A 24081-nucleotide genomic window follows, 5' to 3' on the forward strand; every position below is an offset into this window, starting at 1 on the left:
GTTTATACTGAGTAAATAAGCAATAGTGGGATATGAAAGAAATTTTAATCGGGACCTTGTAGCTACAAATATGAAATTAACACTGATTTTGGATTACTCCAGAATACAATTTTATTTATTCAAAAGCATAAACTTTTTTTTAAAGTAGAGAAGTCCTTAAACCAGTTATGTACCACCAATTTTGAGTTTTGCTGGCGTTATCTACCATAACTACCATTTATTTTTCTTTGCCAACAAAGGTTGATTGATTCTGCTATGCCTAGCCTGTTTGCAGGCCAACTCTGTATTATCTGTCCATGTTATACAAAATCTGTCCTGGCTCCTAACAATATGATTCATAAATTGTTTGGGGTGATCTTCTTTGTTGCTGGTTGCTAGGAGGGATGCTTCTTTACAAGAACAGGCATATGTGCACACATAGGGCACAAAAGCTTACACTTTTTCTCTGTAGTTGATATGATTTTATAATTGGGAACTATCATTTACATTGGAGATGTTGTTTTTAACTGTTGGGTTTTTAATCTTTGCATACTGCCAGTAGTCACTGAGATAGCCAAGCATATAAATTTAAATAAATAAAATGTGGGGAGATGCTGTTTCCCCAAATTTAGCAAATTTTGGAATCTACCAGCACAAGGGTCAGAATCAGGATCAGAAATCTTCAACAAAATCTCTTGAACTTAAGCCATGCTGTAGCATCTGGTCCTTGCAACACAAGAATGAAATAATCATTATAAGCACAACTTACCAGGAGACTTCATGTTAAAGTTTTTTTTTTCTCATTGTAGCCAAAGTTGCTAGAGCATGGGTTGGGTATGAACATAACAAGCACACTCTATTCACAGCTTAGTATAGAAGTGATGATGTCTCTAATAAAGGAGAATATTTGTAGCTCAGGTTTGAAATGAGGGGTCCCTGGTGCTCTCTGACTTTGCTTGTTTTCTTGTTTCATTGCCCAAACTAGGTAACATTATCAGTCTACAACAAAACAAGCAAGGTCAGAGAACACCAAGGTCTCCTGATGTAGTCTCCAAGTGTCATGGCATGGCCTAGCCACACTGACAAGCAGCCTCACTTCAAAGAGAGGCCATAACACAGTGAGGCTATACACATGCAAAAGCTTAAATATCACATAACAATTAACTATTATCTATTTTTTCATGCAATTGAAATAGTTTTCTGTTTGTTAAAACATTGCCTTCAAAATATTAATTATGAACAGGACTAATTTAACCCATAATTTATTCTTGTTCTGAACATTTTTGACATTTTTCTCTCTTTTAGATAACCACCTCTGCGTCTTTACTTCTCTCCTTTTAGAAAATCACATTTTTATTGTCTTTTTCTAGTCGTTTACTAACATGGAGGGATATTCAACATATTATTGTAAGAACTTCACAGGCTAGACATCTAATTGCCAATGACTGGAAAACCAATGCAGCTGGTTACAAGGGTAAGTTGTCATTTCATAATCAACATTTCAGTCCCTAATATTTCTTTATTTCTAAATTTCCCTTTATATTTTTCCCTTTAGTGTCAAGTGTTTTCCTACCAGGTATAGTCCATGCAGTTTCTTTTTATTTACACTAATACAGTAAATGATCAAGATCAAGAATTATGTTCTTGCGTATAACTGTGATTCAGGTAAAATAAGGAATCCTCACTACAAAGAAAATATTATTCTTGAAAGTAAAAATGATTCTCAACTACCTCTTATAAGGGTTGATTGGGGAAATCTGTTAGTTAAATATTATTGATAGCTCAATAATATAAATTTAAACAATATGCATTTCCTGAGTTCTAAGAAAAGTATACAATGTACACATTGATATTATTTGATAAAATTCATTATTAAATAAACTGTGAACTTAAATGTAAATATTGAGAATAGTATTAACAAAAATATGCGTATGAAGGAATACATAAAATATGCATTTGGAGAAACATCTTGCAAAAATTGTATTATGAAATTTACATATAAATATGAATACATTAAGGAAAAGGGAATATATAAATGAAAACATTGGATAAATATGTATGGTGAACTGACATAAAGATGAAGGAACATGTAATCTGAAAAAGTGAAATCTTAAGCAAAATTAAAACTGAGTATTCCTTGCTCATATACCGACAAAATTATTTCTGAATTAAAACATTAGGTTTTCAAATAGTACCTGCAATATTATAATTTCTTTTTTTCTTTTGGAAAATATGTTTCTAACAACTCTTTCACATAAATCAGTTGTTTAAAATAGTAAGACATTTGAACTTTATACATATGTTTAATGAATGATACTGATTTTAATTTAATGTTTATAAGAAAAAGATTCATAGCATACAGAGTACAAATGCAGGTGCCTGTGTAGGACATAACAAATTCTAAGCCATAATTTTCAGTTGGAAGTTTAATTTTTTTTATCTTTTATGTTGTTCTTATCTACTTTAACATTTATTATGTTTTGTTGATAGCATAAATTGAAAAATTATTCATATTGTATGTTAATTATTTTTAATTATTTAATTTATATTTCACCTTTTCTGAAGGAGTGTATTCGCCATCAAATATTTCTCACTGCGGTGCAAAATAGCAACAGTATATAGCGAGTATGATTCTAAATGCTACAATAATTGCAGAAAATATTGTTAAAATAATTGAATGCTGCTTTATTATTTATGCAGCTTAATTTATTTGCTACTTTTCTCTGAGAACATTTTATATTTAACTTATGAAAACCAAATAGTGTATAAGATGGCAGGAAAAATTAATAAGTATGACTGGGATATGATTAATAAATATTATTGTGCCATATTGCTCGGAATGTTATCCATTGTATGAATGTAACAAAACACCTAGCAGATGAGTCCACATTAAGATAAACATTATTAATATTATTTTCTGTCATAACTATAGTTATTCATGAAATCTATCCCACTGCATTTGTAACAGTTGCAAGTTACTACTCCATATAGTGCAATGTAGTGTATGTAATTATACACTACCTCATACTAAATTATAAAAGAGGAAGAAAAGAACAAAATAATCCCTATTCACTATGGAGCTGAAGAATCAACTTTAACCTAATTAAAGTCAATTATTTTGGCAATGTAAGCTGAGCAAATGGTTTCAATAAAACTATAACTCCCTTTCAACCTCTTGTTAGTTTTGGATGAAGTAAAGCAAATGATTCAGATTAAATAGCAACCTCCAGTGTTTAATTTGATGTGGGGAATATATACGTGCACACTGTATACTGCTTCTGGCAAAAATGAAACTCTATTTTACTATTGCACGTGGCATTATTTAGTGTAATATTTCACTATTGTCCACAGCTGCAGCCAAAAATAATAATTAAAAACCTGTTTTTCATGGAATGAATTACACAGATCAGACTGAATCCCTTTGGAAATGTACTATAATTCTCTTTATGGTTGGAACATATTTCTTCAATGACAGTATAATAATAAGGTGTATGAGGAAAACAAGCCAAGCAGTTTTCTAAAACTAGCCTTGGCTGCAATCTTATCTACACACATTTAGCCATTTACTGACTAAAGCTATAATGCTCTCCTACACACTTTTACCAAATAAACTGCACTATTCAAAAATAGCATGGAGGACAATGAGGTTCCTTTACTTTTTCCTCCACAAGATATAAACAAACAGCCAAATGGCAGGTTTGTGAGGATATTACTTTAGAAATAAAAAATCACAGAGTGCTCAAAAATCACTGAAAACTTGTACTCGAAGGTGGGTTAACGTTTTGTTTCCTTGAACTGCTTGACTAGTTTGCTTGGCAATCCCAGGTTTAAGGATTTTCACTACTATGGAGTTTAAATCAACGGTTATTTTTTTAAAGTAGAAATGTAGACATTGATCCCGAGAGGGATAAGTTAAACTAAATCCGTTAGACTAGTGAAGTTTTTTGGCCTTGTCTTACCCATGGATTTGAGGAATGGACATTAAATACAAATACCTAGGAAAACATATTTGTTTAATTGCTTTTAACTAAATGAATGCCAGGTATCAATTCACTTCTAAAAGTTGCCCAAAGTCAAGCTAATTTGAAAAATCTTTGTTCCTACTATCTACTGTTGGCTGTCCAGAATGGTAAAAGATAATTTTATAACTGCTGAAATTTTCATAAGTAAATGAAACTATTTCAGGGAAATGAATGAATGAAAACTGAATCTCCCAACCTTCAAGTTCCATATCTGCATTAGAACCAATGATTCTTATTCTCACTGAGTATGCCTATATACCTGTAACATATACTGTAGTTTATATTTAATATAAAATATAGAAATTTGTATCCTCAATAATACATTATTTATGAAGAACTATTCTTCTAGAACATTCTTTATCACTTCACTGCAATATTTGGTGAGAGGAGAGGAAGAAGGATGATGATGATGGTGATGATGATAGTCTATGCCATAGTCATTGAAAGACATTTAAAGAAGAAAAGAGCAAGCAGGAAATTCTTCCAATCTCAAAGAGATGACAGATCTGTTTTATAAAAATCAAATATAATGATTGTAATCTTAAATTGAGGATTACCTGTATATAAATGGGAGCAAACCTTATACTCACTAGCATTGTTGATGTTACCTAGGCAGGTAATGAAATATTTGTAAGCCAACACAGAGAGTACCAAGAATCCCTCCAAAAACAGTTTCAGATCACCATATATCCTTTTGGAAATCAACAAATTTTAACTTGTTTTCTTTTTTAGTAGAATTCACATGGGAAATAATGCATGTCAAATAATAAATAAGTATATGCAGGAGTTTGAGGCTAACTACTACAACATTTTTAATTTTTAAAAGAGAAAATTCTCTGTTTAAAAAAATAAACAGAATTGGATTGTCCTTTACCAGTATTGATTCATTTTAATAAAGCAAACATTGATGGGATTCATATAAAGGTTAGCAATTTTTGTGTATATTATTCATGTGCAAGAATAACCTTTCCAGTCTAGGACACAGGTGTTTTCAAAAATGGTATGCCCAGAGTTATGTTTTTCAGGCAATTACAGTCTTAAGTATTACTTAAAAGTCATTTCTAAGATGTGAACATAATGCCTTCAAGAGGTTCTAGGATTGGTTAATATCAGTAAAAATAACCCTCACAGCTTGAATTTACAACACATAAAAGGATAACTTTATAGTGTGAGATTGGATGGATGTTTCCCCCCCCCCCTTCAAAATGCAGAGGATCGGCTAGTTTTAGCAACCCTGTAATGTTTCCCCAAAATTGTTATTATCTAGTCTGTGAAAATGATGGGCTTGTCTTGATTCTGGCAGCTGCTTGGACCAATCCATTTGATCAGGAACTTTAAAGTACAGTGCATTTCAGACAGCCATCCATCAGTTGTCTGGAACATTTCCATATGGAAACTTTAATAACTGCTCGGCGTGATTCTTCTTGAATTGGATTGAGGAGGGATTATACTTAAATGTATATTATGTGTGCATTTTTTAAAATGGTAGGGTACATCAGACTGTACTCATTATTCATCACCAAAACCAGTTTGAAACATTAAGAGTAGTGACATTCATGGCAAATTAAACTAGACATTATAGTATTGAGTGATAATCTTTTTTCCAAGAATGAAAAAATGAATTTTTAAAAAAGTGACCATATGAATAGATTTTGGCTATTTTTTGATGGGAATAATACAAAGATCTTGGTTTTTAAAAAGTAATGTGTATTTCTCCAAATAATCCATCAGATTTACTGATATCAGTCCTCAAAGTACTGCAATTTATTTCCTAACATGGAGAGCAGTCCCAGTTCTATTCTTAAAACTTACAGTGTAAATTGTTAATGGAGTATTAAGCCCATAATTTACCCTGCTTTGAATACAACACTTTAATCTCTATCATGATATTTGTGTATCATTGATTAATAATGGTTATTAAAGACGTAACTCTTATCTCTAATACTTTGACAAACTATTAGCTGGACTTGCTAAATTGTGTGTCATTAGATAAAGCCAACAAGACAATCTCAGGGCTGGTAGTAATTATAACTCATAAATTTAACCCACAAAACTCAGGATGTATTGAGCATGGGATAAATTAAAACATATATGTTCTGCTTCCAAGAATTATTCCCATCACCTTTTTAAATTCTTTATCTAATTTTCTACAGCTTTCTCCATATAGTGGAGCTTTCTCCTGATAGTGATGCCTTTCACTATCTTTGCCCTGATTGCAAAAATCATATGGAGAAAAATAAACTGATCATATATGTAAACATCAAACCCAAAACCTACATTAATAATAAATATTATCAGACCAATTATTGCAGCTCTAGCTGGCAGTTTTAAGAAGACAGGATACGTGTGGTATTATGAAACAATGTATATTTGAGTAAAAGGAATTAAACAGAGTATAAATCTTTGAGTTGTACGAAAACAAAATTAACTACTCCGAGATTAGAATAATGTTTTATGTTTTGTAGTCAGCCATTTATATGGATATGGACTGATGGATGCTGAAGCCATGGTGGTAGAAGCAGAAAAGTGGACAACAGTCCCTCCACAGCATGTCTGCATTGAAAACACAGATCGACAGATCAAGTAACATTTATTAAAGATATTGACCAATATGTTTACTGAGACTGCGAATGGTGGCTATTTTTTTTTACATGAATGTTTTTATAAGCTAGTTGTTAAACAGGATCTTCTTTGCTCCTTTGCTGAAAAAAAAAATTAGTGCAAATTATGCTCAATAAGAGTTTCTGTGTGCTGTTTGTACATGTTCCATGCTTATTCAGTCTATGGATACTCAAACAATGTAGGGGAGCCTTTGAATTATCCATGCCACTTTTCAAGGGAGTAACAGGTAATAGGTTCATAAGCTTCAGTAGGTTTATTAAGCACTTCTCCAAATGATTCTCACAGCCTTACACAGACAGAGAGAGGAGGAAAAAATATACAAGTAGTTCTCAATGTATGACCACAATTGAGCCCAAAATTTCCACTGCTAAGCAAGACAGTTGTCACGTGAGCCCCATTTTACTACCTTTTCTGCCACAGTTGTTAAGTGAATCACTGCAGTATTTAAGTGAATCATGGCATTGTTAAGCAAATTTGGCTTTCCCTGATTGACTTTGCTTGTCATAAGCCAGCTGGGAAGGTTACAAATGGTGATTTCATGACCCTAGGTTAGTGCAATAATTGTAAATGCATGCCAATCACCCCAATTTTGATCATGTGACCATGGGGATGCTGCAATGGTTGTAAGCGTGAAAATTGGTTGAGTCACTTTTTTCAGTGCCATTGTAACCTCAAACAGTCACTAAATGAACTGTTGTAGGTTGAGGACTAGCTGTATTTCAGAGATGTTTTAGATATGATAAATTTATCATAGTCATTGGATATTTAATTTGGCATGTATTTTTCAAACAGAACAATACGACCAGATAATATTCGTAATGGACCAGATAATGGCGTTCGTTCAATATACAAAGCCACAGGATGTGCAGACAATGCCAATCACCATGTAATATATCTGGAACATGTGGTGGTACGAATCACTATTACACATCCTCGGAGAGGTGATCTGGCAATTTATTTAACCTCTCCTTCTGGAACAAGATCTCAGCTATTGTCCAACAGGTACTTAACTTTCAATTTTATGGAAGTTCATTTTCCAAATTGGGTGCGCTTAAAAAATGTATGAACTTTTTAAAAAGATAAATTGAGGAACCACTCAGGAAATGGATGGAAATCAAGTGGAAATCTCAAATTTTGTTATGAGCATTAACAGAGGCAAAAATAACAGTAATCTTTTGCAAAAGTTTTGTTCAATACTGGGAATGATAATTGCAAATTACGAAAGAGTAGAATAAGAACAGTAGTTCAAAAAAAACAGTTGAAAGAAAAAATAAATCTTTATGAAAATTTGTCTCCATGATTGCTTGTATATTGACTTATTAATTCAGAAGAAACTGAAAAACATAAATAGTATTACACTTGGTCCATTATTATTCATTAATAATTTGGCAATGATAGCTAAGAGTTAATGTCCACTTTCTTATTTCACAATTATGGCATACATAGGTTAGATATATTAAAATAAAATCATGCCAGACCATATGAATAATGTCACTTATAGTTCACAAACTTCTAATTTTTTTAAATGTTTGTGCTTTATTATTGTTAGATTTATTAACAGAATATTTGTGCAATTTGACCATTTATATTAGCATTTATACTCATAAAAGTTGGGTCATAGCTAGTGGTTCCAAAATGCAGCATGACTTCCAGAATTCTTATGAAGATCCCTATATTCTTTACTTAAAGATGTTGGAGTCTGACACAAACCCATATAGATTATGATCAATTGCATTAAATGCAATTTTTAATAAATATATTTTTATTCTGTGTTTATACATACATTGTTGTGCTTTTCTTTAAAAGATTATTTGACCATTCTATGGAAGGTTTTAAAAACTGGGAGTTCATGACAACTCACTGCTGGGGTGAAAAAGCAGCAGGTGATTGGATTTTAGAAATCTATGATACTCCATCTCAACTAAGAAATGTAAAGACTCCAGGTAGGAACAAGTTATTCTATTGGTTATTCACTTTACTTTTTATCTATTCAATGTAATATAGCACAGTGTAGTTGCTGAGTTGGGTTATAAAGATAAAATATTGTTTAGACTCAAAAAGTGAAACCTCTTTTGCTATATATCAAAGCCTTCCAGCATCAATAGCCAGAAAACCTTGGTATTAATCATCAAATGACTTTTACACACTCATGATATCTGCTGGGAAGATTGGGTGATACTCCAATTGTGGAGATGACAAAAGAAGTATTAACCTCCAATTTTGACACCATAAAATGCTTTTTCACAGAGATTTAACTAACAGCATTTCAACTACAGGATTCTGAGGCATTTATAAAGCAGCTTCAGATTTCTGTGTTTCTATGTAATAACGTTAGATAACTCAGTTGATTAGATCAGCTGTAGTTTAATTGAGATTGCTGCGAAGCTAGGAGAGAAATCTTACCTTGCCTCACCTTCTACAACTTGAGGTTCAGGTTACAGCAAATACAAGCTTTAAGGTTTTGAAACTCTCTCTGTTCTGCTCAGAGAAAATGAACAGAAAAATAATGGTAAGTTTTGTTTTGTTTTTGTCAGCCTCTCCATTCTCTTCAATATCAGAAGGGGGTAATAAGAAAAGCCTAGAGAAGTTTCAATTTTCCATCTCTTCCTTTTGGGTGCTGTAGAGAGTAAGATTTTGGATTGCTGTGGGCCCTAAATGAGTTTCGGTTGGGGTGTAATTTTCACTTCTTGATGTCAGCATTTCACATTAGCAAAGACATCAAATGGTTTCTGAGGATTAGAGAGCAAAAACAATGGGGATGCCTCATATATAAGTCAGCAGTATCCTATCAGTTGCTTGTAATTCAGACTATACATACAATCATATGCAGAACAGCTTATTTATTCATCTAGAATATTTACATATTTTTGTATCTTAAACTCAAATACATGGGCAGCTCACAAATCACAAAATTACCATTAAAAACTCTGTGACAAAGGATAGACCTACCCGCTGGTTTTGTGAGATATTAAATAGAAACGGAATGCTTCAAACAACCCCATGCTTCTGGAACTGCTGAAGTTATTTGCCACTACTATTTCTTTAATTAAAGATTGATACAACAAAAGGTTTTGCATTCAGAATTTGAAATATGTGGAAATGACTGGGAAACATCGGGAAGAGACATAAAGTGGACTAGGGGTCTCTAACTCCCAGTCTGTGAACCAGCACCATGTCATGCCAGCAATCAGCCATGCAAGCAAGCAAAGTCCCACCCACAGGATGCAGGCAGCATGCAAAACCACACCACCTCTGGTCTATGGAAAAACCTCTCTCCATGGAACCAGTCCCTAGTGCCCAAAGGGTTGGGGGCCACTGGACTAGATGATGGTCATGTAAAAGTTATCTCAATCTACAGAAGGAGAAATAACATAAGAATGACTCATAAGGAACTTTCTCTACTTTTCTGGAAAGGTAAGGAAAGCAAGGGAAAATGGGTTTCAGACTAAATTTTCTGTTATTGGAGCCATGGTGGTGCAGTAGTTAGAATACAGTAGTGCAGGCTGACTGCCAGCTGCCAGCAGTTTAGCAGTTGAAGTTTTACTGACTCAAGGTTGACTCAGCCTTTCATCCTTCTGAGATCAGTAAAATGAGTATCCAGATTGTTGGGAACAACATGCTGACACTGTAAACCACTTAGAGAGGGCTTTAAAGCACTATCAAGCAGTATATAAGTCTAAGTGCTATTGATATTGCTACCTTATAATAATGACAGTGCCAGTATTCATGATTTATTATTCTTGTCTGCACTACTTCAAAGGGCTGACTGGATTATACTGCTATAGCTATTTTGTGCAAACGTAGGATGCTGATATTAATAGGAGTGAATATTTGGTTGTCAACTCTTCACTGATAATGGGCTATTTGTTGTAATATTGATTGGCTGTACAGGAATTCCTGGTGCTAAAAATATGGATAGAAATATCTTTTTCTCATGCCCAAGATTACAGAGTAGTCACCAATAATTTTACCCTCTGAATCATCTCATTTTTCATTTTTGCTACAAATTCTTTTAGTTAAGTATTTTATTTAAATGGTCAGGATCCAATTCACACATAAACATCATTTGATCTGGTATTGTTATTTGTTCAGCATTTCATCATTTGCAATTGAATGTGTTGTTTGCTTTGAACAGCATTGTAACTGATGAAATATGAAACTCTGCCTATGGAATAATGTGTTTTAGTCATATTAATTCCTACATAACAATGAAGTGACATAGTTGTATGAAGAACAATTCCTTTGCTACAATCTTCTCATATTTTATCATCTCTTAATTCATTCACACCAAAGAAAACTCTACCTGGAAATTATGTTTAATAATTTTTGGAGTTAGAAAGACTGAGCATAAGCAGCAATATAATTTAAATGTGTTGCATATTCTCATATGCAACACATATGACAACTTTTGCTTATCATGAAAATGCTAAGCAGATTGAATCTAATAAGCACTTGGATAGGAGATTGCCAGGAAGACTAGGGCAGAAGGCTAGCAAAAACAAAACCTAAGAATGAAAAAGTGACAAACCATTCCATACTATTGCCAAGAAAACTGTATAATGTGTCTATATAATCACCAGGAGTTGATATTAACTCAAGGAATTCTTGATATTTCCAGTTCCATATATAAATAATAAAAATAATTTTAAATAAACTATTTGAATAAGTGTGATATTTTATTATAATGCTTATTTATTACAGCATTTCAAAACCTACTTTCCTGTCTTCCTCCTAATACTAAAATTGCAAATTCATATTGGTAGGTTTGAAGAGATGCAAGAAAAGAAAAAACAATGTTTTGTATTAACATATTTACAACAATATTAACCACTCCATGCAGAATAATGAAACATTTTAGGCTTGACATCTAAAAAGGCACAGCAGAGAGGAAAAAATAAAAAGAGGAATAACAGGAAAGAGATAACTAGCAAACACTGCTGTAGTGAATCCTTTATACAAAGAGCCAGATGATCCTACCACTTCCAGAACAGTTGATCGTCCGGCACTTCCTCACAGGGCAGCTCATCTCAATAGGTTCTGTGAGGGAGGGAGGAAGAGCTCCCCCAATTGCAACAGTGAGTAGAGTGTTTCTTCTCTTCTCTTCTTCATTGGGCAGTTCATCCCTCGTGTCCTGAGCCAGATAGTTTCAACAGCAACAGGTAAAGTTGACAGTTCTTTGAAATATGCTGCCATAAATATCAAAGAGAATACATTTCCTCATGGAATTTCATGTCTTCCCAATATGATTCACCTAGGTAAATTGAAAGAATGGTCCTTAGTACTTTACGGGACATCCATACAGCCTTACTCCCCAAGAAATGATTTTTTAAAAGGCGAACGAGTACGCATGAGTCCAATTGAAGACCCTACGGAAGATTATGGACTAGATGACTACTCAGGTAACATTAATTATTATATTTAAAATAATATCATTAATACAGCAAGCTTTTTTTCTTGCCCTTTATCCATTTCCTCAACCAAGCCAGAAAAGAGATCTCTCGTAACTTTGATTTCTATTCAATACTTTTTCTTATAACTTACGTTCTTATAGATATTTTGAATATTTGCCTTTATAACTGCTATGAACAATATTTTACAAGCCACTTTATATTTTCTTTTCTACTTTCCTTCAACTTTTATTTCTTTGCTTGTACTTTGTTTTTTACTTTTTCTTTTTCCTTTCTATTGGTTTGTGTTAGCTTTTACCTTCTTGTTTAAAATTTTTAATAAAAATTATACATACATGTGGATGTGTGTGTGCAATATTTTCAGTTTTGATTTTTTTTTTTAACTTCCAAGCTATCTGATACGAAATGGCCTTGAAGTAATTTCTATAAGGCAATAAAAATACAAGGATTCTTTGTCTTTTTTCAAAGGTCCCTGCAATGCAGAGTGCAGTAAGGTTGGATGTGGTGGACCAGGGCCAGACCATTGCAATGACTGCCTACACTATTACTATAAGTCTAAAAACAATACACGGTATGAAACAGTTATTACTTCTCATACAATATACATGCAATAAGCTAGTGTGAAACTAGTCAGAATTCCTATTTAGAAAACTGTTATTAGATTATACCAAGATGGCTTCATTTCTGGTATTATCCCATTTAGCATAGTATAAAACATTACACAATCAGCTGACTATAGGTAGTCCTCGTTTAGCTATCTTAATTGAGCCTGGCAACTTGGTTGCCAAATGAAGCAGTTGCTAAGTGAATCAGCAACTGTGTTTACAATCTTACTTTGGATTTTTATTTTATTTTTTGATCAACATCTGCAAAGTTGTAAATGTGAGGAACTGGTCATAAAACCGCTTTTTCATCATCGCTATACTGTAAATTGTTGCTAAAGTTGGAATTTCCATACAAGGTTAAATGTATGTTATTGTAGAGGAATTTAGAACTGATCTTTGGGAAAGTACGAAAGAGCTTTCATGGAAGAACTTGGACAAGAGATTATATAGTCCAGAGATGAGAAAGAAATTCAAAATAACCCCACCTAGATTTGGTTTAAAATAAGGTAGGACAGAAAGAAACTTGGAGAGACTTTCAAGAGTGATGTCACCTTTTGAGGTCAAGAGGGCCCAGTCAAAAAAGAAAAATGCAGGATTTCTAGGAATGCTGTTTTGTTACTGTAGGAAATAACAGCAGAATTTTGAACGCCTGTCTAAATAACACATTAACATCGCTATCCATTATATGAAAATACATATATTACAATCTTAATGACATACATACATACATACATACTATTCTCATTTCAGATAAGCAGTGTTATGGAGAGCACACAAAGGAAGGAAGAAATAGTAAGCCAAAGATATTAAAAGCATGAGTTAAGATAGCATTCACTATATATCAGTGTAGCCCTCTGATTTTACAAATCGGTGCCAGAATTCTGCCGATGATCTTAGGCATAGGCATACTTAATAAATTTCCTAGAGATTTTGCATTCAGTTTTTCTGCCTTTCCCTTTGTACACGGAAATCATGGTAACATTTTTCTAATTGTCAGACACAGATGTAGTCTTCATCCCATACTAATCACATTGTAAGGTGATTCCATTAGAAAATCGCATATGTTAATAGTTACACCATTAGTTACACAGCAGTCTTATTATTTTTTAACGTTCTTATTTATTAGTTCATTTTTATGTTTTTCTTGGACAGTAACATTTATAGCATTTGTTTTACTTCCACACTTTGACATATCACTTTCATTCCCATACAAATCCGTAAAATGCTCCTTCTAGCATTCCCTTTTAGTTTCATGCCAAATCATTTCATCACTTATTTTCAAATCTATTTGCTCAGTTGGAAGCTCCTTATTTACCACTCCTCACCTACTTCTAAAACATTTTATTTCCATCAAAATTATTCTGCATTTTTTCTTTTTCCTTTGATTGTAATAATGCCTTTCTGTCTTGGGACTACATTCTTTGCAATATTTTTTCTCTATCCATATATTTATCTAAATTCTACTTTATGCCACTTTTAAAAAATAACTTGAACATTGTAAAGAGTTCAACAAGGTTAGAAATGCACACTTGAAATTTTGTCATGGAGGATGGGGTTTTTGAATTGATTTGGACCAATGATACATTTACTAAAAGATTTGCATCTTAATTTTTGTAAATCATGCTCATCTAAAATGCAACTTTTTATCTTAAATATTGCATATGTACAGTTATATCGCTTTGTCCAATTAAGATTGGAAGTGAATTGAGATGTGTTTGTTTAGACAAAAAGAAGTGTTTGGTTTATACTGTATCCAGCTCTAGTATTGGGAAACCATTGTTCTGTTTTTGTTATCCAAACAAAATTATTTGTTACCTGATTAATTCCGTATAGCTCAATACCATCTCTATCTCTTATTGTTTTTTTACAATAAAGAATCTGTGTTCCCAACTGTCCACCTGGTCACTATAGCGCAGACAAGAAACGTTGTAAAAAGTGTGCACCCAACTGTGAAACATGTTTTGGAAGTCACAGTGATCAATGTAGTACCTGTAAACCTGGTTACTTTATCAATGAAGAATCTAGAAGTTGTATTACCTCCTGCCCAGACGGCTTTTACCTGGATAACAGTAAGATTTTTTTTACATTATTCAGTTGTTATAATATTGGAAGGAACTGTAAAATTAAATACTTATATGCAGTACATTTAATATACTGCTGTTCATTTCATTTTGAATTCTGTGAAATTTAATCAGAACTTTAGAATTATATACCAAATAACTCAAATGTGGATTGACTGGACAGTCTTGAAAATCAAATCAAATCAGTGCATAAGCAAACAGATAAACTATTATTCAAAGCTTGATTGAACAAAGAAGATTATGTGATTTTGAAATATTAAAGTCAGATGAGAGTAAGAAAGATCTTCATAGCAGATCATTTGGTATTTATGGGTAAGCAAAAAATAAAGTTATATTGTAACTACAAAAGAGGTGATTTTGCTTGATGTGACACAGTACAATAATGGGGTTTTAATTTCTAAGTAGCTTAAGATAGTCTTTATATAATAATGTTGCCAAGTTTCTGAAATGAAGGCAAGGAAAATATATGGTTCGGTATGATATCATGTGGACATTTTGGTATGGTATAGCAAGGTTTAACAGTTCATTGAAGGTGCCAACAGTGCTTTAAAAATAGGGCCAACAGCATGTTAGGAATAATAAGAAATCATTTTGAAAATAGATATGGCAATCCTGCACTCAAATGTTAATATCTAAATCAATGATGCAACTACATCTGGAATATTGTGGGAAGCTCTAAAAAAGATTTAGAAGAGCCAGAAAAATTCAGAGCAGAGCAACTAATATGATCAAGTAGCTTCCTCATGAAAACAAGGTTGCAATATTTGTGAGTTTTTAGAGCAGAAAAAAAGCAAATGAGTGGGAACCTGATGGAGGAGTATAGAATTATGCATGGTGTGCATAAAATGGACAAGAAGAAGCTGTTTCCCTTTCCCCAAACACTGGAAACAAAGATCATCCTATGGAATTGAATCCTGGAAGAATCAGGACAAACAAACCAAAAAAATTTTCACACAATATATAATTCTACTTCAAAAAAATTTGCCATGAACTATGGTGCCATCTACAAGCTTGGCTGGCTTAAAAAAATAAAGTTAGTCCAATTAGTGGAAATAATGGGGATCAATTGCTATTAGCGTTAGGCAATTGGTTGGCCATGATGAGAACAAACTGCTAGACTGTTCCAGGAGTACAATACAGGTGGGCACTGTTTATGCCTGCAACATTGGAGTAATCTGATTCAAAGGATAATTTCAAATTTCAAAAAATCATTTTCATCCATTTCCATTTCCCACACAGTAATCATTAGAGAATAGTATACATCCATATGTGCTTCATTCTATAAAGCATACTTTACTCTGCTGTATAATTGTTATATAATTTGGAATACAGGTATTCCTCAACTTATGACCACAATTGAGCCCAAAATTTATGTTGCTAAGTGAGAAATTTGTTAAGTGAGTTTTGTCCCATTTTCCATCTTTTCTTGCCACATTTGTTAAGTGAATCACTGCAGTTGTCATAAAAGCAGCACGGTCGTTAAGTGGATCTGGTTTTCCCCATTGACTTTGCTTGTCAGAAGATCTCAAAAGGTACACTGCAACCATCATAAATGTGAGTCAGATGCTAATCATCCAAATGTAAACCACATGACCATGGGGATACTGCAACGGTTATAAATGTAAAAAATGGTCATAAGTCACTTTTTTCAGTGCCGTTGTAACTTCGAATGGTCGTTAAGCAAACTGCTGTAAGTCAAGGACTACCTGTAATATATCCATATTCATGTAAGTTATGTATCCTATTTTTAAAAATGAGTATCTTTTGATGTTACTAAGCAGGCTTGCTATAAGTAAATGACACAAAGCAGAATTTCTTGAACAGTATTTTTCCAGATGTAATGACACCTTGGAAATATATTTACAATTACAAATAAGATGTAAATAATTTACTGGGATGTAAATTATTTAAGTGTTAATTTAATGTACTTTTGAATATGATTAATCTTACTTTTTTTCTGCATTGTATTTCTTTCTAGATAAGATTGTCTGCCGTAAATGCAGTGAAAATTGTAGGTCATGCACTGAATTTCATACATGCACAGAATGCAGATATGGTCTAAGGTAAGGAAATGTTTGACTTTAATTAACATAATAGGGAAAGAAGTTTCTAACATTTCAGAAGAAAACAATATTTCACATTATATTTAGCTTTTAAGTGAAGAATTTTTTCAAGTTGTTTGCAAATATTTTTGCAAATACATTTATTGTCCTGGATTAATCATGGATTAAAAAACTTTTAGTATGTAGAACATAAAAACCACTGTATTCTCATTCTGCACTATGTCTAATATTTAAGAATTATCATATAGAAAAAATAATTAATAATTTGTTTTTATAACTATTTCCATATCTTCATTTAAAACCACAATTAAAATGTATCTTTGTTGATTTTATTGGCCCAAAAGCTTCTGTGTTTTTTAGGTTCATAATCAGGCTAAATAATACAAAAATCAACAGTTGGAAGACAAAATAGGAAAGATTTCTTTAAAGGGCTAAAATTTGTAGCTTTGGCGTCTGCAACATATAACAGTACTTATTTTTCATGGAAAATATAATCTGAATGAATTAGCTATTGCTAGATGATAGGTAGAAGAAGCAATAGTGAAACAACTTTTTTTTTTAATTGAAAAGATACATTTAATTCCACTCCAACTGAAGAATTGGGTTACTCCTTCGCCACTTTACTTTTCTGGTACATACTATATATACTTGCTTGTACTGATTAAAAAAACCACAACATAAAATTGATACCATGGTCTAACTATGATGTAATTATCTCATTATAATGTAATGTTTTAATTACATATGTTATGTTCTTTAAGGCACATATGTATTCCTTACAGTACACATATCACTTCAGAGAGGAAAAAAAAATTAAAGCTGCAACAGCCTTAAAGTGATTTGTTAAAATATCCATATTAAATTATCCAGTACAAGGGACATGCATCTAAAAAAAAATCATCAGCTAATAACAAAATTGCACTTTATAACTAAGCATAGCAGCTGAGAAGTCTGTTTGCTTTCAAAAAATGCAAGTATTTCCTGCAGTATTAAGTTTCAGACTGAGATGCAATACATCAGTTATAAATACACCTTAATGAGACTTTAATAAATAGCATACATTGAACTCACTATAAAGCATAAATGTATTTTCTTTTCCTCTTAGATATTAGCAGAAATTATCTAAATCTCCTTGTGTTTTTTATGTAGTTTACAAGGAACAAGATGTGTTATACGCTGTGAAGCAGGGAAATATTATAATGGCAGAGACTGTGAGCCATGCCATCGTTCCTGTGCTTCTTGTGAAGGTACTTCTAATATTATTTTTGTTAACTAAATAATTTATGCCTTCCTGGCAACAAAATAGAATAAGTATTAAGCTTTGTAGAGACACACAATACTATCATAAATATGAAATGCAGGTTGTCATTAGGCCATGCTTAGATAATACCCATTGATCATAGTGTGAACAGCTTCAATATGTATGGTACTGGAATAGAAGTATTATCAACATTAGTAAGAAAAACAAATCTAAAACAAACCAACAGTAGTTCTAGCAAATCAGTGAGATTATGAGGAGGGACCAGTAGTATAATTGGATGAGCTTGAATGTCTTTTTAACATTTTTGTTTACATGGAAGAATACCACTTTTCACCCCACCAAATTAGTAATCATGCTACTAAATTATTTAGTGAATAACCATTATCTATACTTTATTGAGGATATAGCACTTTGTTATCATTTTTGTTTTGTTGGCTTTTGAGGCCCAGGAGCAGATGCTTGCATCAATTGTACAGAAGAGTATTTTATGGAGAATGGAAAATGTGTGGCAACTTGTCACAATGGCTACTATTTGGATCACTCATTAGAAAATGGATATAAAACTTGCAAAAGGTAAGTTTTGGTCATTATAAGCTATGTCACATTTTAAATCAGATGCAAAAATTGACCCATTTTATATGTGAACCCTAAGGGAACCATAAAGGTGACTTAGTGGTTAAGATGTTGGGTTTGTCAACTTGAAAGCCAGCAGCCCAAGTTCAGTACTTGAGTACCATACAATAGGATGAGCTCCTGTTCTTGCCCCAGCTCCTGCCAATTGAGCAGTTAGAAAGCGTGCAAATGTGAGTAGATACATAGGTACCATTTTGCTGAGATGGTAAACAGCAGACCATGATATCATGGTGATCATATGACCATGGAAATGTCTTTAGACAGGACTGGCTCAATGGCCTTGAAACGGAGATTACCACTGCCCAATATAGTCAGCAATGACTAGCAGAGTAAAATCCAAAGGGGATTCCTATATGTGAACTGTAACCAAGAAACAAATTTCCCCACTGAAAAGGCATTCTATTTTCTAAAAATAATTCCTATTATTAAACTTTTTATAATTATTCAAACTTATACCTAGCATTAGTAGCAATTTCCACTCAAGCTGTATTAATGAAGCTTCTGGGTATCTAGAATCCTTTAAAATATTTCTAGAACATCTTTAAGAGCACAGATCCTTCCAAGCCAAAGTTAAGATGTTGGCAGAGAGTTATGCATAATTTTGTGAAGTATGAAAATATGATTATGCTCTGTGGTGAAATTTAACAATGATCAACAGCCTTACCATATACAATTAGCCATTCACAGGTGAGAATTCTTCCCCATCAATCTCATTTTTATTTTCATCCAGAAATCATGGGTTGAGGGTCATCATGGAATTGGTTGTCTAGCTAAAAAAGTGAGGGGGGGGGTGAGAATAATATATGTAAATGCTAATGCTTTCTAGTCCCAAAACAGACATATAAAAGGGAAATTAATTAACTGAAATTTCTGAGCAGCCAGATTATTTGGCATGGCCACTAGATTATAGTTAACTATGTGTAAATGTTGAAGATATGCACAGTTTTCTTTGTGTATGATTAGTCTTCAAGATCTCAGAGGTGTAAAACAGGAGCAAAGGTATGTTGGCTTATGTGATTTAAATGTTTATGCTGTTATTTTCCATGTTGGCGTCTACATTTTAGAATCTTGTAGTAATCTAGATATGAATCAAATTAAGCACTATTTTATTATAAGAGAAATAATCGTCATGGGTCCTATGTATAACTTGCTGGGGTTTTTTGTTTTTGTTTTTTTCATTAAGATGTGATGTCAGCTGCTTTGGGTGTAGTGGTCCAGGAGAAAGAAACTGTACAAGTTGTCCAAGTGGCTACATCTTAGATACAGGTCTTTGTGTAGTTGGTCTTGTCTGTAAAGATGGTGAGTGCATTTATTTCTCCAACTAATTTTCTGATTTTTCCTCTGTTTAATATTGTTTGGACTTTAAAAATAATCTCAGGAAAGCTGTTTTATTGTTTTTATTCCTAATAGGAAGAGACATAGGCTATCCTTCCAGCTCTGTATTCTTATCATTTACCAATAAGCTAAAAGAACATTTTCATATATTTGCTTAAAAGCTTCAGAGAAGAAATTGAATGTACAAACAGTATTCAAGAGATCTAACACTGCATGAATGAAAGAACAAACAAAGATAGAATAAATCACACACTGAAATTGTCCCCCAAATGTGAAATACTGGGAAAGAATTGTTATTTATTGTGGGAGTTTCACTTTTGCTATAGTGTGTGAGTATATGTATCAACTCCCTGAAAAAGAAATTAGTATCCTCAACCAGAAACAATTGGTTTCCTTTCAAAGCCCTTCAAAGTTATAGTTGAATCCTCATTCTCAAAGGTCAGCTCTCTTAATTCTGGTGTCCTCCTGATGTGTTAGAAAGACTTGAGTGTATGAGTAGATAACATTTGGAGGCTCCAACTAGACTAATAATGGGGTCATATGTGACCAATGTACTTCTATGTACTGGAATAAATTGCAGAAAACAGAAGGAGGCTTGGGAATGAGTACTAGGATTTTTCTACAGGGATAAGTAGATGTAATCAACCATTTATTAAAAAATAATTTAACAAGGGAAAAGCCCTGTTGCTACTCCTAGAAAATGATCATCATAAGTTGTACCTTCTTTTAAATGTATAATCATTTTTCTTTCCAATCCAAAGGAATCTTTGAAGAAATTGTATTGTCTATCTATCTGAAAATAGAACAGAATGTGGCCAAATTTGGATTTGGGAGAGAAGTTGACTAAATGAATAAATATTTGAAAATGTGTCAGATCTGACCAAGGGAAAAATCCAGAAAAATTCTACCAACTTAAGTTTCTTGACTTTTCCCTTCTGGTCAGGTGATTAGAGCAAAATTGCTGTTAAAAATAATGGGGGGGGGGGCAGAAACAAGCCATACTCTGTACTTTTTATTTATCTTTTAAAGATATGCTGAGATAGTAAAATAAGCAATAAGTTCTAGTTGGTTTCATTAGTATCTAGAGTGATTCAGCTGTAATAAAATAGTGTACACAGTGACAAAGCAGACCATAGTGCATCTTGTTAAAACCTTTTGTTGAATGGAAAGAAATTCATACAGGCTAATTGGCAAATGGTCCAAGTTTACTAAAAGAGTCTTAATTTTGCATTGTTCAAATGTCACCAAGCACCTTGGGATAATCATCAAGTAGATAAAAGAAACACACTACTTTCATGCTAAATAGTACATTTCAGCTTGTTTTAATGTGTAAAGTTTGCATTTTTTCTTTCATTTCAAATGTTTTTGCCTCTCATCTGCAGTTACAACTGCTGCTACACTCAGTTTTTTATATCACCTACTATTGTATGCTACCAGCTTTTCTTCTTGCTCTTTTCATTGTAGCCAAATGGTATTTGACAATTTATTAATGTGTGATCTGTTTTTCTTTAAACCTCTGTTCCTGTTCTGATTGTTTTATATCTTGTCCAGGTTTTCCCTTCATGATTTGTATCCAACTACAATTTCCTCCAAACTGAAAGTCTCTATTCTAAGATGTCTAACTCACATCTTGGCTATTGCTTCCCTTGACATTCTCAGAATAATTTTAAGCTATATTTTGGGGTGAAGTGAGGAGTTTCTGATACTTAAAGGAACTTATGACTTGGAAATCAAATTATTTAAGCCACAGTAAACCTTCAATTAAAACCCTTTAGGAGATCTTAAATGCAACAGACAAACTTTGTCCATAACCTTTAAGTTTCTGTTCATGGATAAAATCCCTTTTGCCATTTATAAAACTATAATACGCATAAAATTCATGAAATGTGCTTTCACAAAGGACATTTGGATTTAATGGATATCTACTTTAATGACAACCCCATTCCCCACTGGTCTGCTAAATCAAGGGTTTACTGTGCAACTGCAAGATTTTTTTATGATCGCAGTAATATATGCAGAACTCTGAATTTACAGAGAATTAATGTCCGCATGACATTAGGCCTCTGCTTGTCATCCCTTTTGGTTTAAGTAGCATTCAAAATGTTGCAAGATTCTTAACAGCACAATGATTTCAGTATCAATGTCAAGATACACAAGTGCTATCGAGAGTATTTTTATGTTCAGTGAGTTTTACAGCATTTGCCACTAACAGTGAATTTAAGAAAACAAACCTCCAGTGAGCAATATTTTTAATGCACATCTTAGTTTCAAGTATGATTTTAATTTTTTTCGCCATCTTTTTCATAGTTCTCCTTAAAAAGCATGTATAAAATCACATGCTTTTGTACATAGTAAAATTGCTAAACCAACCAAGTATTGCAATATCCCTTTAACTGACTGACTGTTTGGAAAAAGTGCTTAGCAGCTTGGATTATGATAAACAGGACACTGACAGATTTATTTGAATGTGGGATTGGACTTAAAATCAGATAGAAAACTCATGTTCTTCACAAAGACAGGATAATATTCAGTTTCGCCTTTGAATCCTCCCGACTGCAGCCTTCAATCGCTCTATAGTAGGGGTTGGGTTTGGTGGGGTCAGAAGGACCTGCTAGGCTAGACAAAATCTATTTCCACTAGCAAATACTCTTCCATTGGCAGCTATTTATCTCTGAATTTTCCCCAAAGTGAATGATCAAAGAACACAATCCACTCAACTTATTTATTGCTTTTTCTCTTAAATTGTAGGAAACTTATGCACTAGACCCTGAATCAGACTAAGAATTTTCTCCACAAAGTAACAAGTGAATAAGTTTAAAAAATGATTATGATGCATATTACACTAAATCATGCTTTGTAATTGCACTGTGAACGAAGGAATCTTCACCATAAGCATTTTGGAGATCACACACCCCAAAAAATCAGAATACTGTTCTATTAAATTCTGGACGATTTAAAATTATGTGTGCATTCTTGTGTGTTTCTGTTTAGTATTCTTTTTTAAATTCATAATACTGAATAAGATATCTCTGACTGCATTTTTCACTGTTTTCTAATACTTCTTTTTCTGATCTTTTTTTTCTTCTTACATAAATGGATACAAATCACTCCTTACTACAACACAATGTATTTTCCTGAAAACAAATGCTGTTGTGACTGAAATCCCTTTTGATGGAAACCCAATTTCCTATTTGCTACCTGCTCCTGAATGATCTCTTCTATCAAATTTGCCTGTCTGACCAATTAAATCTCCCTCTACCTGACACCATGCTGTTCAAAACTCAACCTCCTTCCACTCTCTATGACCTCATGAAGCAACGGAAGAGTCTTGGGCAGAAGGCGGCTTCTGTATGCTAGTGAAAAAGAATAATCTTTGCCAGCGGAAAGTACTTCAGCAACTTTGCTGCAGAACATGTACACTGAAAGGTTGATTTGGCTTCTCTCCAGGCATTCTTGTTCCGGTAGACTTATAGATTAATCCATATTATTAAAAATGGGGAAACCCTCCCAAACCATTTTTTTTTAATCCTCTTTCTCTTTCTCCCCTTTGGGGGAGGCAGTGAACTGTATATTGGAACTTAAAATATAAAACTACAACGAGCCTACCTTTCATTACTGGGTGTTCAGAACAAAACATCTGGGATCACAGTGTCAGTAGGTTGTGACCAAAGCATTTTATGCCAAATTAAAGTCATTTGACTTCCTGTCAATTTAAGGACATGCCTGGATTTTATTTTATTTTTTGACAAAAATCTGCTTTCCTTTTTTTCTGCTTGTTTCCCTTGAAGATGTGTAGAGTGCGCCAACAGTACAGCACAAGTTTACAATGGATTAAAACAAAACAAAAACCATACTTGCATTAGTCTTTTCTTTTTTGTCCTCATGTAATAAGAATGAGAAGAACTCTGAAAAGAAATATCATTTTTTTTGTTGGAAGCTCATGCTCTGCGTGCATTACAGTGGTGGTGTATTTTTTTTTTTTTAGTGCTCTTGTATGTTGGGTAGCATTTGCTTGTATTCATTTTATCACATTGCTAAATTCTCCAACAGCTTTTCAAATTCTGGCCAGATC

At 33.1% G+C, this 24081-nt stretch overlaps 1 protein-coding gene across 1 annotated transcript in view; it reads left to right on the forward strand.

Annotated features, from left to right (window-relative positions):
* The window catches only part of PCSK5 (proprotein convertase subtilisin/kexin type 5), a 135174-nt gene extending 111312 nt beyond the window's left edge, over window positions 1-23862 (forward strand). Inside the window, exons 10-21 of the mRNA XM_026703821.2 lie at window positions 1350-1453; window positions 6467-6584; window positions 7416-7625; window positions 8430-8566; window positions 11879-12022; window positions 12500-12602; window positions 14512-14705; window positions 16696-16780; window positions 17930-18027; window positions 18485-18614; window positions 19858-19973; window positions 23325-23862. Of these exons, the coding sequence (XP_026559606.1) occupies window positions 1350-1453; window positions 6467-6584; window positions 7416-7625; window positions 8430-8566; window positions 11879-12022; window positions 12500-12602; window positions 14512-14705; window positions 16696-16780; window positions 17930-18027; window positions 18485-18614; window positions 19858-19973; window positions 23325-23440 (1555 nt within the window). The 3' untranslated portion in view covers window positions 23441-23862. The remainder of the gene's footprint in view (window positions 1-1349; window positions 1454-6466; window positions 6585-7415; window positions 7626-8429; window positions 8567-11878; window positions 12023-12499; window positions 12603-14511; window positions 14706-16695; window positions 16781-17929; window positions 18028-18484; window positions 18615-19857; window positions 19974-23324) is intronic.
* The last annotated feature ends 219 nt before the right edge of the window (window positions 23863-24081 follow it).

Source organism: Pseudonaja textilis, chromosome 2 (genome assembly GCF_049901715.1).
Source record: "Pseudonaja textilis isolate UNSWEBS1 chromosome 2, rPseTex1.2, whole genome shotgun sequence".
Classification (NCBI taxonomy): Eukaryota; Metazoa; Chordata; class Lepidosauria; order Squamata; family Elapidae; genus Pseudonaja; species Pseudonaja textilis.